Consider the following 18,952-nt stretch of genomic DNA (forward strand, 5'->3'; position numbering starts at 1 on the left):
CGTGATTAGGAAATACCTGTTCCCTGTAGGTGCCACTTCTCCTGTGTGCGCGCTCTCTCTTTTTTCTCTTACAATTTGATCTTTCTCGTGGTCTCTCAGATGTGAACTGGAGCCAGTCATTTTATTTCCAATCTCTTTTTTGCTTCATAAATTTGGGGAAATGGAACAGACATCTGCTCTTTTCCAAGGCACCACATCTTTTAGTTTCTTTAGACTTTTTTTTGATAGGTGCTAATTTAGTTTGTCTAAATGACTAATGAATAAAACTAGAACTCCAAGCTCTTGCAGGGGGAAGAACCTGTTTGATACAGGCGTGTTAGGCCTCCACCAAGATCAAACCAAGACATGCAGATCACCTTAAAAATGTGGTCACTTTGGTTTAGCACATATTTCTAAGTGCTGATCCTGTACCTAGTGTACATTCTGGGGGCATTCATTCACACAGAAAATATTTAATGAGAATTTAAAACATGTTCAGTATTCATCATTAAACAAAACACATAACTGTTGCACGGATAGGTGTGTGTGTATATGTGTGTGTGGGGGGGGCAGAATCCAATACATATAAATAACTTTTTATTATGTTAAGAGGTGGTAGGTATTCTGAAAAAAATAGAGCAGGTTAAGGGGGTTGTGTATGTTTTGGGGGTTTACAATTTTAAATAGGGTGGTCAGAGTAGGTTTCATTGAGAAGGTAAAGCTAAGCAAAAACTTGAAGGCGTGTTGAAGGAAAGGTGAGGAAGGAGCCTCATATTTGGTGAACAGCAAGTCTAAAGGCCTTGGGGCATGTATGAGCCCTGTTTTCAAGGACGTTGAGGAAGCCAGTTTAACTTGTGCAGGAGTTAGGTGAGAACCAGTAGGAAATGGGATTGGGGCAGAACCATCCAAAAGTGCTAAGCCGACGGTGACTTATCTTAGAGTGCCAAGCATCCACCTTGGCTGTGCCTTTAGGCCAGACCGCGCAGGGGTGGGGCTGCAGCCAGTAGGCCAGGGTCAGAGACCGACCGCTTCTGTGAGGCAGGAGTGACCATCTCCGGAGTAGGGAGGAAGATCAAGCCCAGAGGGCCAGGAGCGCCTAAGATCCTGTTAAGTTTGCAGCGTCTATTAGGTATCCAAGAGGAGCGGGCAGCTGGATTTTGAAGCTGCCTGGAGAGGTGATTTGGGGGTCACCTCGAAAGCCACAGTAAGTGGCTCCCGAGGTTCTTCCCCAACGGGTCACGTCCTTTTCCCTCCGCCTTTCCCAAGGCCGGGCCACCCCCGGAGGACACGCGCCACAGCCCCTTCAGGCCGCAAAGCCCTTCTTTTGCCTCTTCGGGGAATGGGAAGGAACATGAACAGAAGTGGGGAGCGGCAGCACCCAGCCCCTCCCCTCGGGCCGGGAGGCAGGAGCCGCGCGCTTGGAGACCCCGCCCCGCGCGAGCTGGGGGCGGGCGGGCCGGGGCGGGCGAGCTGGGGGCGGGCCGGGCGCGAGCGCACGGCACAGAGGGGGGCGTGGCCCGCCCGCGCCCCGCCCGCGCCCCCCCCCCAGCCGCGGGGGATCAGCTGGTCCGAGCTCCCTGACGTGGGCCGGGCGCGTCACCGCCGAATGGCAGCCTCCAGAAAGGCCGCGCGAGTCAGGTGAGGGGACCCGCCGGCGCGCCGGCGTCCGGGCAGCGCGCGGCCCCCCGGGCCCGGGCGCGCGTGGTGCGCCCGGGAGGGCAGGGGCCGGCGGGTGAGCAGCGGCGAGCGGACCCCCCGGGCCGGAGCCGGCCGGAGCCCCGGCGCGGGCGCAGGGGAGGGAGCCGGGCAGCCGGGCCCGCGCCGGGTCGCTTCCGGCGGATCCCGCCGGTCCCGGGACTCACGCGCTCTCCGAGCTGCCGGGCTCGGCCCGAGCGGGGGGTGGCCACGCTGCCCCCCGCCCCCGGGCCCTGTGGGCCGGCAGGCCCGTGGGTGCGGGAAGTTGGCCCCTCGCGGCCCCTTCTGGGGGCCGGGGCGGCGGACGAGCCCCCGTGCGCGCCCCGCGTCCCCGGAAATCAACCCTCAAATGACCCCCCGGACGCCGGCAGCTCGCGCTCCCGACCTGTCACCGCCGCCGCGGACACGGGCGGCCGCGCTCCCCTCCCCCCCCACGTGGCTTCCGACGGCAGAGGAACACTTTGGTGTGATCTCCAGGAAAGACCTGCCGGCAGCCAGCCCGGGGCCCTCCCTGCTGCCCACCCTCTCCCGCAGCCCCACCGCACAGTAAACACAGCCCAGCCTGTTTTCCCCTGGCCCCGGTGTACTTGTCAAAGCAGCTAACGGAGTGGGAGATGGACAGATTGTCTCCAGAGTTCACAGAGATTAGAAGCCAAACTCCCAGGGGATGCAGACAAGGGGCAGCCACCTCTGTCTAGTTGGGGCCGGAATGAGCACACTTGGCCGCGTGGCCAGGCGCACTTGCTGCGCACAGACCGTGGCTGGTGCTTCTGTTTGTGAGTGGACGATCCCCAGCCGGCCTTGACCTGGCCGTGGCCTTGCCACAGGGTGTGGTGAGATGCGGCCAACCTGCACTTGGAAGGAACTCTCTGTGTGTTAAATGCTGGAAAGAGTGTCAGGCAAGTGGGTAAAGATGGAGGTCGTAGGTAGAGAAGCAGCCTGTGAAGACCAGCGTGATCTTTGCCAGATTCCTAGAATCGCAAGATTTTGGGGGCTGCAGGATCTTTAAACACCAACAGGTAGAGCCTCATCACCTCACACAAAAGGCAGCTAAGACACTGAGGGAAGGGAGGCCTTTTACCTCAGGGGCCTTTCCTCCTGGCCGACTTTGAGGAGGACTCCTTTCACTTTTGGTCATGGAAACTGAACTCATGTTGACTTAGGTAAAAAGAGGTGTAGCTGGCTCGGAGTGCAGCTGGGTCCAGAAGACTAACAACACTGGCCTATTTTGCATCTCTTGACACTGATTTCTTTAGTGTTGGCTTCATTTTCAGGCAGGCTTTCTCTTTATGATCGGTATGACAGTTCTAGGCTGACAATCCCAGCAGTCTTTTTTTCCTAACGGTTGGAGCAAAATCCCAGATCTGATTCCCACTGGGCTGACTTGATCCTATGTCCATCCCTGAACCAATCATTGTGACTAGAGGGTTGGATTGACCAGCCAGGGTCCCAGAAGTGGGTGGGTGAGACTCATCCCAACTTTGTGGATTGAAAATGAAGAATAGACATTCTCAAAAGGAAACCCAAGGTGCTCTGATCAAAAGATGGAGGATGAGTTTTGTGTCGACGATGGCTACATCACCCTAGAACATGTTCCGGTTCACCCTTGTCTCCCCTCACAAGGTGTGACTGAGCATCTTTGTCTTTGTTTTACCACTATTCTGACAGAGATAATAAGATTCCCATCATCGACTGGGGGAGGGGAAAAGTAACTAGCATCCTGCAGGGATTTCTTTAAAATAGAGAGAGGGAGAGAAATGTGCCATAACCATTTTATGCAAAGATTGAATACAAAGTTCTCTGCCTTCTTTCCCCTCACATGCCTCATGGTACATCACCACGTTGTGAAGATACAAGCACGTGAAGTCTTGAAGTCCTAGGACAGACAAGAGCACTGAGCTGGAAAGTTGGGAGGCCTGGACTCTGGTGTTCACCTATCTCTGTCACCAAATAACTGAGGCCTTGAGCCAAGCAAAGCTTGATCTCTGTTTCTCAGTTTCTTTGCCTAGAGGAGGGAGCTGAGTTGGATGAGTCCATGAGGTACACACTAACTCTATAACCTTGCTTTGACAGACCCTGTCCAACTAAGTGAGAGGTGGATGGAGCTTGGTCTCTTGGAGCTTGTCATACCAGGGTATGACAGGAGCAGGACAATTGTGATTTTTAGCTGCTTCATGGTAACTTTGATCTGGACAGGAGGGTGGAGGTGCTCACTGAGAGACCTCGAACTCAACTTCCCTGGGAACATTTACCTGTCAGACTTGGATTCTGGTCTTGGTTCTGCAGCTACTGAGGTGTATGACCTGTGGCAGGTCATCATTGTTTCTTGTTCTCTAAAGTGGGTGGCTAGGGTCACCTCTAAATAAGCTCCCTCCAGCTCTCTAGAATTGAGTCTTACCAGTCACTGAATATATAGAGTAACCGGCTTCCATGGTTCTCCATTTTATAAATGTGCATATGAAGTCAAGGGAAATCAAGTGAGAATGTGACTTCTGTCTGTCCAAGAAAAAGAGCCTCTTTATTTTGTAAAAGATATAATTCATGTACCACACAATTTGCCTATTAAAAAGTATAGTTCATTAGTTTTTAGAATATTCACAGAGTACAACCGTCATCACAGTCACTTTTGGAACATTCTCTCACTTCCAAAAAGAAACCCTGTACATAGCAGCAGTCTCTCCTCATTTCCCCAGCTCCATATCAGCTTTGGGCAGCCACTCATCTGCTTCCTGTGTCTGTAGTTTGCCCAGTTCTGGACATTCCATAGGGAATCATACAATATGTGAGCTTCTGAGACTTTTTTTTCACTTAGCATACAATGTTTCAAGGCTTAGTATGTTGTAGTATGTATTAATACTTTTTTTACCTTTTTTTTTAAGATTTATTTATTTTTATACAAGAGCTGGGGTAAAGGCCAGATGCGTGGGAGGGTGATAGGATTCACCAGAGACACAGCGGGGAGCAGAACAGGCAGAATGATGAAATACACTGCTGAGGGGAGCAGAGGTCGTGACAGGAGAGGTCTGCCGCGCCATGTGGGATTCTCGCCGGCCAGCTGGGATTGAACCCGCACTGCAGAGGCTGCAGTCAGCTTCATGGCGCTGCGCTCAACCTGCTGCACTACCGGGGAGGCCCACATGTATTAGTACTTTTTATTGTCAAATAATATTGGCAATATTATTGTCTGGATGGGCCACTTTTATTATCCTCTTGTCAGTTGATGGCATTTGGGTGGTTTCTACTTTTTGGCAATGATGAATAATGCTGTAATGGACATTTATGTACACATTTTTATGTGGACTTAAGTCTTCACTTTTCTTGGGTATATACCTGGGAGTAGGATTGCTAGGTCATTGGTTAACTGTTTAACCTTTTGAGGAATGTAGGAGTGTTGTCCAAAGCCCATACTCCATTTTAGGTGTTGGCGTCCAGTTTTTCCACCTCCTTGACTACACTTGTTATTGTCTGTCTTTTGATGATAACTTTCCAGTGGATACAAAATGGCATCTTCTTGTGATTGTCATTAGCATTTCCCTAGTGACTAACAATGTTGAAAATATTTCCATGTAGTTTTTGGCCAGTTATTTTCTCCTTAGAACAAATGTCCATTTGGATTCTTTGACTATTTTAGAACTGGGCTGTCTCATTATTGTTGTAATAGTTCTTTATATAACTCTGGATAGTAGGCTCTTGCTAGATAGATGAGTTGCAAATGTTTTCTCGTGTTGTCTTTTCACTTTCTTTTTGGTATCCTTTGAAGCACATAAGTTTTAATTTACTGAAGTCCAGTGCATCTATTTTCTTCACTTGCTTGTGCTTTTGATGTAATGACTAAAGACATGATTGCCTAATTTACTGTCAGGCAGATTCATGTCTGTCTTTTCTTCCAAGAAAGCATTTATATCTTTTATTCCTTTTAGTCAATGTTTGCTCTCGGTATGAGGGAGGAGGTTCAAATCCATTTTTTTGCATGTGGATATCCAGTTGTCCCAGCATCATTTCTTGCAGAGACTGTTATGATCTCCATTGAATGATTTTGGTACTCTTGTCTGACAATAAATATGAGGGTTTATTTTTAACTTCACAGTTCTGTTTTATTGACTTTATGCAAGTACCAGACTGTCTTGATTAATATAGTTTTATTAGTTTTGAATTTGGGGTGGTGGGGAGAACCTACCAGTTTGCTCCTTTTTGAGATTGTTTTGGCTATTCCAGAGACCTTGCATTTCCATATGAATTTTGGGATATGCTTGTCAATTTATTCATAGAAGCCAGCTGAAATTTATTTATTTATTTATTTATTTATTTATTTATTTAAAAGATTTATTTTTATACAAGAGCTGGGGTACAGGCCAGAGGCGCGGGAGGGTGGGAGGATTCACCAGAGACAGAGCTGGGAGCAGAACAGGCAGACAGACTGAAGGCACTGCTGAGGGGAGCAGCGGGTGAGGTCTGACATGCCATGTGGGTATTGCCCTGGCCGCCCGGGAGTCAAAGCTGCAGCTGAAGAGGCTGCAGACAGCTTCACAGCGCTGCGTTCAACCCGCTGTGCCATGGGGGAGGCCCTGCATTATTTTTTATATTTTGAATCAGTCTTAGATTTGCTGGGTTCAGTTTGCTGGAATTTTGTTGAGGCTATTTGTATTATATTGAGGTCTCTCTCTCTCTCTCTCTCTTCCTCTCTCTCTTCCTCTCTCCCTCTCTCTTAAATACATGGTTCCCCTAGTAAAGAGCAGCTCATTTAGTGAAAACTAAAGTAGCAGCCATCTGAGGGCAGGCAGGCTTGGGGTGACTGTGGAAAATGGCTGGTCGCTGATTCTGACAGTGTGGTGGACTTAGCTAATGTGGATCCCTCTCTCTGCTACTAAAAATGTAGTTGAATGATAACAAAATTACCGTTATGATCATAGTTGACTAAGATCCAGAATCCTTTCTATTGCCTGCATCCCCCTTACTTAGGGTAAGTGGTAAGTTGAACTTGGGGAAGTTACTGAACACCACAGGTCTTCATGCCTGAGGTGCAGGGTGACATGTTATTTCCATATGGGACAAGAGATTTGTGTGTGAATCCCCTACCTAAGAAATTAAAAGGAAACTTAGTCTCAGACACAAACAACAGTGACATTAATGCTTATTCTATCCAGAACATGTCTCATTCACTTAGATAAAATAATCTCTATGGAAGATAAGCTCTTAGTAAAAGATTACAAAGCATACAAGGAATGACCTATCAAGAGGGAGCCAGCAGGCCCAGCCAATTTGAGGATTATTGTTCAAGATTTTCTAAGGGAAAGTATAAAGTGAGTTGTAAAATAAGGGCCCTGAATAATTAAGATGCTAAGAGAAGGAATAGAAACCGTAGTGGAAGAATAGGACCCCATGATGAGAGAACAGGAAAATTGAAAAAGAACTAAATAGAATTTGTACATGTGAAAAATTAGTCATTGCAGTTAAATGAGTGGAACAGGAGATAAGGCATAGTTGAAGAGAATTCTTGAATTAGGGTGCAGCCTGAGAAGGTTTACCTGCCATGGTGACAGTTTGTAAGTTTTAATTGAGACTGTTACTTAGTCACTGGTCCTGGGGTGAAGGTTCTTCATACTCACAAGCAAAACTGCTAAGCCAAGCTGATTTCCTCTCTGTCTACACCTTGCCACGTTTATAGTGGTCAAAGTCTGCAATATCCTGTTCTTTCTCTTCTTAAGGACGGATCACCAGGATTTGCAGCTGAAAAATTTAAGAATAATTGAACCTAACAAGGTGACACACTCAGGAGACCCAGGTGTGGAAACAGGTAATAATTTTACCTATAAATTAGATGGAGCATCTCAAGAGGATTTTAGTTTAGGTGCCCTACCCCAAACCCCAAGCTGGGAGAGAAGAGAAACATAAGGGATTAGTAAGGGATCATGGCTGGGGTGAAGGGACATTTATCGGGAAATTGAAAATCATTTTATTCTTTGGCTTCCTAGGTAGCTGGTTACTCTTTCTGTATATTTACCATGTTTATTAGTAGTAAATTAGAGAATACATTCCAGGAATGTATTTCCCATTATTGGAAGTGGTGGCAGTGGTGGTAGTGGTGGTAATAGGCTATTCCTGGAAAAGTTTTTTCTAGGTTTTCTAATCTCTATTGTGGTTCTTTATTGATTACCTTAAAGAGGACCTTTCAATTTTCATTGTAAGATTCTGAAATGAGGAAATTTTTTTAATTGTGCTTTATAAATTGATAATGCATTTTAGGAAAAATTTCTGGAACCCTCTTCTCTTCCTATAACTGGTTAGTTGTCTTGTTGGGTTGCCAGAATTCCAAAAAGTTGGTCTATTACTGTCTATTTAACCCACGTAAATCAGTGCTTTTTAAAGGGCAACCCAGGAGAACCACAGCATTTCTTTTTAGCTGACTGAAAAAAAAACAGATCCCTTGAAGCACTTGAGAAACTATGACTGATTTTTCTGTGCAAGATCCATACTATTATTGCATGCAATTTTAGGTCCTTAAAAACATAGATGTATTTTGGGCCATCTTCGGAGGGAGGAGAGGTACAAGCAAGTGGAAAGAAAAGAAGTAAGGAAAGGGGAAAATGATAGAATCATCACTTTTAAAGTGTGAAGAGAACTTCTCTTTTTTGTTGTATGTGAGGAAGTAGAGGTTCAGGGAGCTTCCTTTGTCTCAGATTGCAGGTCCCAACTGAAAAGCGGGATCCACTTGTTTTGATGCCTTTGGTCTCAGAATACTGTACGAGAACTTCGGTTGTGCCCCCTACATGATACGGCGTAATGGACCTCGGACTTGTTAATCGGGTAGACTTTGGGTCCTGGCTCTTGATGATCCAATTGACTCGGGCAATTACATAACTTCTGACCTCTTATCTGTCAGATGGGAATAGTGAAACCTCCCTTGGAGGATTATTGTGATAATTAGCCACTAGTGTGTGTAAAGCCCTTGGCACTCACTCAGTGGTGGGACAGAGAAACAAACCTCTCAGGCTTGATGCTGAAGAGCAGCTTGGCATCTGTGCAGGCGTTATGAGATGCTGAAATTTGGAGTTAAGCAGCCCCTTCTGTTCTTTTAACAAGGCATGTAGGAATCCCAGTTGGTGCTTCAGATCTAGATTCAAGTAATGATTCTTGAGTCACTGTGATGTACCAGATGCTGTGCATGATTGTAGGGTAAAGAAAATGCCAGGCTTTTCTGCCCTCCCGCCATCAGGATAGATGATGGATCCTTGCGGTCCTGAATGCATGCCTGATGGCGGGCACCTGGAGTAGGGTGTGGGCATGCGTAGGTGGGCACACCTGAGCTAAGAGACTGATTTATAAGGGTGGTGCAGCAGAGTGCGGTGTGATGGTAGTGCGTTATCGAGGGTAGAGGAGTGGAGTGTACGGAGGAGTACAGTGACTACAAACAACGGTGAAGAGCATGTGGCTGCTAGAACCATTCATAAACCTGCCCGGAATGGGTTGGTTGCTTTACAATGTTGCTTTCATGTTGTCATGTTAAATTCTGGCCCCTCCCAGAGAGGTAAATAGGGTGCGCTTTTCATGTACTTCTAAACAGTAAAAAGTTTTGCTTGTGATAAAGGCTGAAGGCTTAAGAACTTATTTCTAAAAACAGAGCTATATTATCAAGATGTTAAATGAGTCATTCTCTTTAAAGCATGATTTAAAAATACCTGGCAGTGTATGGGCTAATGTTACATCATGGACCAGGCTTGTTGTTCTTGGCTTCCCTCTTTCCTGCATACCCTGATTAGCTCTTGGCTGCTTCTGACATTTCTGAAAAGTACTGTGATGTGGAATGAAAATCTTAGCTTTCTTCTTCCACTGATGACAATTTATTATTATGTTGTGCCTGAAAAATTATAGACAGAAACTGTGACATTCATTTAGCTGTCTTTGAGTGAGCATATGTGTTAGGTGCTAGGCTGGGTATGTAAATTCAGAGAAGAGGATGGCATGGTTGCTGCCTTAAGGATCAGCAGTATATATACCCACTGCACTACTGGACACATGGTTTTTTTTTTTTTTAAAGATTATTTATTTATACAAGCACTGGGCACAGTCAGAAGTGCGGGAGGGTGAGAGAATTCACCAGAGCCAGAGCGGGGAGCAGAGCAGGCAGAAGGACCGAAGTACACTGCTGAGGGGAGCAGCGGGCGGCAGGAGGGGTCTGCGCGCCATGTGGGACCCTCCTCCGGTGGCCGGGGAGCAGCCGGGGATCAAACCGGCGCTGCAGAGGCTGCGGGCAGCTTCGCAACCCAGCGCTCAACCGCTGCGCCACGGGGGAGGCCCTGGACACATGGTTTTCATGGACAGTCAATGTGTATCTAACTCTAGTCATTGCAGGCACATAGCATTTACTAAGTGCCAGGAAAGTGTGCTTTATATGATGTAACTATCTAATCCTGATATAAATTCCCCTCCCAAGATCATCAACCTCCATCTTGACCGTCTTTTCATCCACTGCCACTTCGGTGACTGGTCTTATAATTTCACCAGTTTTGTCCCTTCCCCAACTCCAGCTGCTTGGCCTTTCAGTTACTTTCAGGATCTGTTGTCCTAATGTCTGCCACCTTTGCCCTCTCTATCTACCTTTTACACTGCCTTTCCACTGGGCTTTACCACTACCAAAGCCCATTGCCTCAGCCATGGTCAGTTGCTGTCTTTTCAAGGACCAAGGACACCAACCAAAAATGGAATATTATTCAGCAGTCAAAAAAGATAAACTCATGCCATTTGCAGCAACATGGATGGAGCTAGAAGGAATTATGCATAGTTGAAATAAGCCAGAAGGAAAAAGAAAAATATCAGATGGTTTCACTTATAGCAGGAATATAGGGGAACCCAATAAGACATTAGTGTAAAAAAATAGTAACAGTTCAAAATACAACAAAGCAAAAACAGACAATTATAAATTAGAGACATCCTGCAGGGGAGGAGGAGGGAGAGGGATCAGAGGGAGGGAGGGAGGAGCACAGGGGACTGAGGTGATGGTGCTCGGGTACCTTGGTGAAGAGAAACTCTATGGGGACTACACCTGAAGGGGTAGGGGGAGGTAAATATTGTTTCAAAATGAACAATGATGTAAGAAAAAAATAAAAGAAAATAGAAATGAAAAACAAAAACAAGCAAACAAGCAAAAAGCCAAAAGTGAAGGGCATGAGGATGAGGAGAAAGAGTAGGGGAAGTTTTAAGAGTAGTAATGGGGCAGGTGGTATTGTGAAAATGCCCCTGTGGTAGATTGAAGCTGAGGACACAGATGATTCTGAGCAGAGGCAGTATGGGATGCCGAGGTATGGGAGAGGGGAGAGGGGTTCTGGTGACCAGGGAGAAGAGCTTCCTTCCATTTCCCTTTGATTGTTTTCAGTTTGCCATTGAGGATTTTGTGCTTTTGCCATTGGTCCTGTTGATTTGTTGATGAGGTCAGTGATTATGTTGATAGTCAGTGCCATCAAAATCTTCAGCCAGAATGTACCCCAATGGAAGCCAAATTCTATAAGGAAATTCATGATCTTCAGGGCCTCCCCAGGTGGCGCAGCGGTTGAGCGCTGGGCTGCGAAGCTACCCACAGCCTCTGCAGTGCTGGTTCGATCCCCGGCCGCCAGCGAGGGTCCCACATGGCACGCAGACCTCTCCTGCCGCCCTCTGCTCCCCTCAGCCGTGTGCTTCGTCAGTCTGCCTTTTCTGTTCTCCACTCTGGCTCTGGTAGATTCTCTCACCCTCTTGCGCTTCTGACTGTACCCAGTGCTTGTAGAAATAAATAAATAAATCTTTAAAAAATAAAAAAAAAGAAATTCATGATCTTCAGAGAAAATGTTTACTTCTATCATACATTTGCTTTTTAAAATTCCATATGCCCACGTTGCACTTCAGACGAATTAAATGAAAAGTTCCACAGTTCTAATGTGCAGCCAGTGTTGAAATACTGTTCTGAAGGAGGTTATATTTTCACTTGACTCTTTAATATTGAGTTGCTCAGAAATAGGGTTTGGAAGCCAGTCTATTCTGAAGCTCTGAAAGATGTCATAGCAAAGTTTTCAGATGCTGGCAGCTGAGGAAGTCACAGTAAGCTTCATTTTGAGCTGTATGGAGGTGTTGACATAAAAAGTTAGGTCAGATCAGATACTTTTTTTTTTTTTTGTGGGACCCTCGCCAGCGGCTGCAGGCAGCCTCTGCAGCCCAGCGCTCAACCGCTGCGCCACCAGGGGAGGCCCTCAGATACTTCTGATTCCTCTATCTCAGAGAGGTGAGAAATTGTAGGCTCAATAGGTCAGACAAAAGGAAACAGTGTACCTCTGAAAAGCATTCAGAAGCAGCTGTCATACAAGAAACATGGACAGGTTTGAATTGTGAATAGGCCCATTTCCAGTGACAATTCCTTTGAGTACTTCTCCAGGTGAAGCCTAGAGGCCGGTGGTTGAACCGGTCCTCCTTGCTGCAGACTAAAAGTAGGGTAATTTTTAATGAATCCCAAGAACAATAAAATACTTCATAGGGGAACTATTATAGGTGGCCAGAATAACTGAGTTTTGCAAGTCCAAGGTGCTGGTGATGATGGAGAAGTAGATGAAAATGTTAAAGAAAAAGAACAACAACAAAAATCTACAAATAGGGCCTCCCTGGTGGCGCAGTGGTTGAACGCTGGGTTGCGAAGCTGCCTGCAGCCTCTGCAGTGCCGGTTCTATTCCCGGCTGCTCCCCGGCCACCAGAGGAGGGTCCCACATGGCGCGCAGACCTCTCCTGCCGCCTGCTGCTCCCCTCAGCAGTGTACTTCGGTCCTTCTGCCTGCTCTGCTCCCCGCTCTGACGCTGGTGAATTCTCTCACCCTCCCGTGCTTCTGACTGTACCCAGTGCTTGTATAAAAAAAAAAAATAGCCAGCCAGAGGAGTCAGGGTATCCATTCTTGAAGACAACCTGTAGCATTATGCCCTTGTAATTCTCCATTACTTAGAGCGTTGTGCATTAGAACATTTCTGGTTAAGTAAAATATTTTTTATTCATTTAAAAAATGGGTTGGCAAAGTCCAAAACACTGACACCACCAAATGCTGATGAGGATGTGAAACAACAAATTTCATTCATTAAAAGTAGGAATGGAAAACAGTTTGACAGTTTGACAGTTTCTTACAAGATTATACTCTTACCACAGGATCTAGCAGTCATGGGTTTAAAACCCACGTCCACACAAAACCTACACATGAATGTTTGTACCAACTTTATTTATAATCTTGTAAGCAACCAAGATGCCCTTCAGTAGATAAATGGATACATAAACTATGGTGATAGTCAGATAAAGGCTTATTATTCAGCACAGAAAATAAATCAAGCTGAAAAGACATCAAAGAATCTTAAAGCATATTGCTAAGTGAAATAAATCAATCTGAAAAGCTTTTTACTACATGATTCTAATTACATAACTTTCTGCAAAAGGCAAAACTATGGTGACAGTACAAAGATAAGTTGTTAACGTTTAGAGGGGGACAGGATGAATAGACTGAGTAGAGAGGATTTTCAGGCAGTGAAAGCCATTAAACTAGTCTGTGTGATACTGTAATGAGGAGACATATCACGTATTTGTCAAAACTCATAAAACATCCAGAGTGAAACACAATGTAGTGTTACTTGGACTTTTGTGGATGATGGTGTATCAATGTAGGTTTGTTGTTGTAACAGATGTAACTGTTGAGGATCTTGATAGTAGGGGAGGCGGTGTATATGTTGAGGCTGGGGGATATATAGGAACTGTCTGCACTTTCCGCTCAGTTTTGCCATGAACTTTTAACTGCTCTAAAAACATAAAACTATTTTAAAATGAGGTGAAAAACATACTATTCTACTTTGAATTCTAATAGTTTAGTTTTATAAGTGAGATATTGTAAAATATGTATAATTAATATTCTATGATTGACTTCTTGTTAATTGTTTTGTTGAATAGCAGGGACTAAAGCTGTAATCTTAATCAGGACTGATAGCGCAGATCCATATTTGTTGAGCTATAAGTTTCTTTCAGATAACCAACTAAAGTGTTTTTAAAGTTAGCTTGCAACATCTGTGTGTTCATTATGTAGAAATAGTCTCGTACTCTGGAAGACAGTGCTGTTTTGATTTTGACTACTTAGAAATTAGAAGACATTTAAGGGTTCTAGTAGGACTACATCTAATATTCCTAACAATTTCTTTTTAAAGGCTTTTGTATTTCTATTATTCTGTATTTTCTAGAAGTGCAGACACCAGCTCTAGTTTTGTTGAGATGGTATGCTTCTCAGGATCCCTGGAACTTTTTGGGGTTCAGTCTGAAAACCCTAAATTTACTCTGCTCCCACCATATTTTAGAGAGGAGAACACAGAACACAAGCTCTAGTCCCCTTCCCCCTAGGTCATACACCCAGTTGGTAGCAGGTTTTCATCTGAGCATTTGACTTAAGACTTGACTTCTAGTGGACTGATCTTTCTATTCCACATCTGTGATTGGCTACTTAACAAAGACAAACAACTGTTTCCTTGTGCACATGTTTAATTATCTTACTAGAAAGTCCTAGAAGTAGAAGAGATAACTGATCAACTTGGAAGTAAGTGTTAATATAAGCTCAACTGTTCTTGCAACAAATGGCTATTGGGAAATAGTATTTCAGGACTGTTACTGTCAGTTTCTGGGAGCTTAGGCCTTGCTCTGGTGGTGGGGTGGTCAATTTGAAGAGCATGTGGGTTGGGGCAGAGCATGGCAGATACTTCTCTAGGGCTCTCTTTGTACTATTCATTGAGTTGTGTGTGGCAGCTTGGTTTTGGTACAAACTCTTCTGTTGTTGCAGGTGGCAGAATGGCTCCAAAGGTAACTTCAGAACTGCTTCGACAGCTGAGACAAGCCATGCGGAACTCCGAGTATGTTACAGAACCCATCCAGGCCTACATTATTCCATCTGGAGATGCCCACCAGGTACTGAGCAGAGATGGGCTGTGATGGAACTCACAAACCTTTTCTTTCTTTCCTCCAAGCCCACATGTGTTTGTGGGAATCATGTTCAACCCATAACCACGTACCTTCTCCAGGGCTTACCACAGCCACCTAGTGTTCCATAGGGTCTCGCTGATCTGGAAGGGGGTGGTTGGTGTACGAGGAAGTTATGGTGGCTGGGTCCATTAATATTAGATTTAGCAGGCAGTTGGAAGGTGAGGAGAGACTGGTGAGGTTTAGGTTGGGGTTTGGTGGTGGAATTCTGTCCTCTGTTCTCTAAAGTAGATAAGTAAGATTCACCATCTTCATTGGAACCAGTGTTCCATCTTGATTAAGTACTGAATGAGATTGACCTATTTAGGTTGGGCCTCCTTCACGTTATCTGTGAGTAGCAGAGGATCTGGGCATCGCATCATTTAAGGAGGGCAGTCTCTGCCCATGGCCTCGAGGAACTCCTTTTTCTTCTTCTGTCTGGACCCCTCTGATGGGCTTTTTCTTACCTCCTGTCAGTCTCTCACCTGTAGGACTTGGGCTTCATGTCACATGGATTCTCTGGATTCACTAGTGGCATTTTCCATGTTCTGCCTTTCAACCACCTGGCAGTAGTCCTGGGTTCATTTGATTGTGGCTGTGCTCTATCAGCATTGGGCAAAGTAGTGGTCCTTTGGCTGGAGTACATTATATAGCAGTTATTTTGGGATCTTCTGTAAGTTTGTGTCAGTCAGTGTTTTCCAGAGAGATAGAACGAATAGTGTGGGGAGATATAGAAAGATAGATAGATAGATAGATAGATAGATAGATAGATAGATAGATAGATAGAGATAGATATATGTATATATATATATATTTCATATATATATATGGAATTTTATTGTGAGGGATTGACACAGACAATTATGTTTTATTATGATATCAGAAGGCATCAGCTCCTCTAATTCTCAGGTCTTTGGGCTAGAATTACACCACTGGCTTTACTGGTTCTTCAGCTTGCATGTGGCACCAATGGTGTAACTTCCTGTCTGACTCTGAAAGCCTATGAACCAAGAATACTGATAACCAAGGGCAGGAGAAGATGAATGCCCAGGACAGAGAAAATGTGCCATTCTTCCACCTTCCCTCGGTGGGATAAATGATGCCTGGCTACATGGTGAGAGAAGTCTTTAACTCAGCCTATTTATTCAAATATTAATCTCCAGAAACAACCTGAGACACAACCCGAAGTCATGTTTTACCAGCTAGCTATCTGGGCATTCTGCAGCCCAGTCAAAGCAACATGAAATTAACCATCACCGTCCCCTCCCCTGGTCCTCTTGTCTAAATTGGGTCTGTCCTCTGAAAGCGGTCTCACAGGTTGTCAAGAAGTGACAAAGACACCTAATCCTAATTGTTCTGCTTTATTTGTGAGCCTTCACCTCCGGGGGTGTGAAGAAAAACTTGACCTTTTAAGTATTACTGAATAAAAAGTTGAAGGTTTCCAGTTAAGGGTGTGTGAGCAGATTTCTACTCTACCTTTCAGTTTCAGTTTTCATTTGCCTTGAGTTAGGATACAATGTATATGTTTAGTAGAAGGGAATGTTCAGAGAGAATGGACAATTCCTCACTGTAAAAGTTCCCCTGGGCCCAAACTCATTAAAACCACAACCCTTGTTCTGAGTTTAAAAAGAAAAAAACCCTTAAGAGTTGCAGAGAACAGCGAGCAGCAGACCCCCAGCGTGCCCAGCCCTTGCGTAATAAACCCAGCTACAATGGGTTTATCTTGATATTCCTGAGCCAACTTTTAATTAATTAATTTGATCATCATAAAACTTTTTTGGTTCAGTACCCTGATTGGTGTAGAGCCTGATGCACCTCAAACAATTTCTTACTAAACTTTGGGAATGGCAGTAAGGCTGGTGAAATGCAGGTGATCTTCCAGGTTTTGCCCAGCTCATCACCTGCTAGTTATCCTGGATAACAGAAGTGGATGGCTTCTCCCTAGATGAGGAAACTGAGTCAGGAATTAACTGACTTTTGTTAGTAGTGATCCATTGAGGATCTCTGAACAGAGAGTGACGTGATCAGTCAGAGGGAGGAGCCGTGCTTTTTATGGATCAGAGAAGGGAGACACTTGTGAGGAGGCCACTGCAGGAGCCCAGAGTTGGGGTGTAGGAAGATTGGACTTGGACTGACCTTAGAGAGAGGAGAAGAAGGATTTGGAGGAAAAGCAGTGGACACAGGTGGGGTGTGGGCATTGAAGGCAGGTGGCAGAGGGGATTGACATGTTTGGAATCTGAGAGTGTGGTTCCACACACTGTAAGAAATGAGAAGTCTCTTGTTCCCCATTTTGGTTCCTGTGGAGAGGAGGGCATCGTTGAGGCAACTGTTAAGAGGGACTTGGGGTCATAGCCAGGACTGTGAGGACAGGAGGAAGGTTTGGCTTTGTGTGTGACCTGCCACAGCAGGCTCCTTGGTAATAGAGAAGCTGCTGTTCTCTGTGGCTCTAGCTTCTAACTGTTCTTTTCAGGCGAGATTCAGGGTTAATGGAATTTCTCCTCAGGGTGGGGAAGCGAGGGTGTCTGAGAATGAAGGGGATTCTTGAATTCTGTCCTTTGTATACTTTCCAAAATACAAATACACCCACACATTGTTCTGTGCTGGAGGAAAATGCACCCCGAGTGCATAATTACGCAAGGGCTGGGCACGCTGGGGGTCTGCTGCTTGCTGTCCTCTGCAACTCTTAAGGGTTTTTTTCTTTTTAAACTCAGAACAAGGGTTGTGGTTTTAATGAGTTTGGGCCCAGGGGAACTTTTACAGTGAGGAATTGTCCATTCTCTCTGGTAAATCTGAAAGGTTTCATGTACCAGCTAAGTCAAATGTTGGGATTTGTGGGTGTCCCTGACCCCACACCAGGAGAGTTATTGCTTGGGGCCAGAGCTATGCCACATTCCCTTTTACAAATCTAAATTTGCTACCCTCCACTTTGGTGAGGCCCTGTATTCTGCTCTTGGACCCTGATGTTCTGTCAGGGATGACTCTGCCAACTTGCATTTTTGGCTGTGTTTAAGGTTCCTCCTTCTGGAAGACATGAATCAGATTTTCCTAAACTCTTTCGATCCTATTCCCATTTCTTCTGGAGTTGGCTTCCTGTTTTGTTTTGTATTTCTTAAACAGACTCTCTCTCCTGGGGTGAGGGTAGTGATTTTATCCACTGTATTAGAGTAATGCTATCTGTGGTAACACCTCTTAAAGTTTCAGTGGCTTGCTGCTATGGAGCCTTGTTTCTTGATCATGTAGCAGTGTAGTGTGGGTGGTCCTGATTGGGGTGGGCAACTTTCTTCCAGGAGGAAGAGTGATGCAGATACCCGGGTTCTTTCTAGCCTCTGATGCCACCATTCTAGCTAGTAGGTGGTATGGAGAAGACACCCCATTTTTAACTGCCCCGACCCAATTCACATCCCAACTGCATTCTACTGGTGAGAACCAGTTATGTGACCCCACTTAGATGCAAGAGGGCTGGGAATTGAAGTCCCAGATGGGAAGCCTCTTTCCAGGGACTGCACTAGGATAGGGCCTTGACCTGGTTTCATTTAAGAGAGAAGAAAATGCCATCACCTGAGAGTTATCATAGTATTTGGGAATAAGCCTTTGTCTCCGTTTACAGTCTAAACTGTAGGACTAAACTCCGCTCACAGTCTAAACTGTGAGCACACCTTTACTCATGGGTTTCATTTTTTTTTTTTTTTTTTTTGAGAACATAGTAGGTCCAAAGGGCCAGGGAGGGAAGACGATATCATCCCTGCATGGGGCCTCATAACTTTACACACACTGTCTCGGCTCTTGGCCCTCAGTCTTGCTTACCTTGTTGCATCTGCATGTGGCCTTGTTGATCATTCTTAAAACCTCACTCTGTTCTCTTGAACTTTTGGTCTTTCTCCAGAACTTGCAGGATAAAGTTTAAGCCCCTTATTTGAGGTCCTTGACCATTGTCTTGAGCCTGCATTTCGAAGACTCTACTGCTGCCCCCTTAAACTTTCTGTCCAGGAGTCAGGCTAATTGACTCACTGTCACTGTAGAGACTTGCCCTTGGGCCTTCTCCTGGGTTTCTCACCGGGATGGTGAGATGGTGCAGGTCAGATATCTGAGTGTGGCCTGATGGATTCCAGGTGCATCAGGGCAGCCTTGGAACTACAGCAAATACAATACTGTGTGTTGAGCATCATCTCAGTGGCTGTTTACTAGGGGCTGATGTTCCACAGGTATGTCTTGTTTTGCTGACATGCTGTCCACTCCTAGAAGATACTTTCTTATGTTTCCTATAGAGTCGAGCTTACTGTCTAGTGCACAG

General features: G+C 45.4%; 1 protein-coding gene across 5 annotated transcripts in view; it reads left to right on the forward strand.

The window, feature by feature from the left end:
• Positions 1-1,527: 1,527 nt before the first annotated feature.
• Positions 1,528-18,952, forward strand: part of XPNPEP1 (X-prolyl aminopeptidase 1) — a 49,143-nt gene continuing 31,718 nt past the window's right edge. Inside the window, exons 1-4 of one of the 5 annotated variants that reach the window (XM_037497856.2) lie at positions 1,579-1,617; positions 3,525-3,714; positions 7,380-7,468; positions 14,486-14,610. In XM_037497856.2, the coding sequence (XP_037353753.1) occupies positions 3,710-3,714; positions 7,380-7,468; positions 14,486-14,610 (219 nt within the window). In that variant the 5' untranslated portion in view covers positions 1,579-1,617; positions 3,525-3,709. Of the gene's footprint in view, positions 1,618-2,129; positions 3,298-3,524; positions 3,715-7,379; positions 7,469-14,485; positions 14,611-18,952 lie in introns of those variants that run through there. The other 4 variants (XM_037497857.2, XM_037497855.2, XM_054689894.1 and 1 more) reach the window with 4 other exon arrangements.

This window comes from Talpa occidentalis, unplaced genomic scaffold, assembly GCF_014898055.3.
Source record: "Talpa occidentalis isolate TD23 unplaced genomic scaffold, MPIMG_talOcc4v2.1 talOcc4.8, whole genome shotgun sequence".
Lineage (NCBI taxonomy): Eukaryota > Metazoa > Chordata > Mammalia > Eulipotyphla > Talpidae > Talpa > Talpa occidentalis.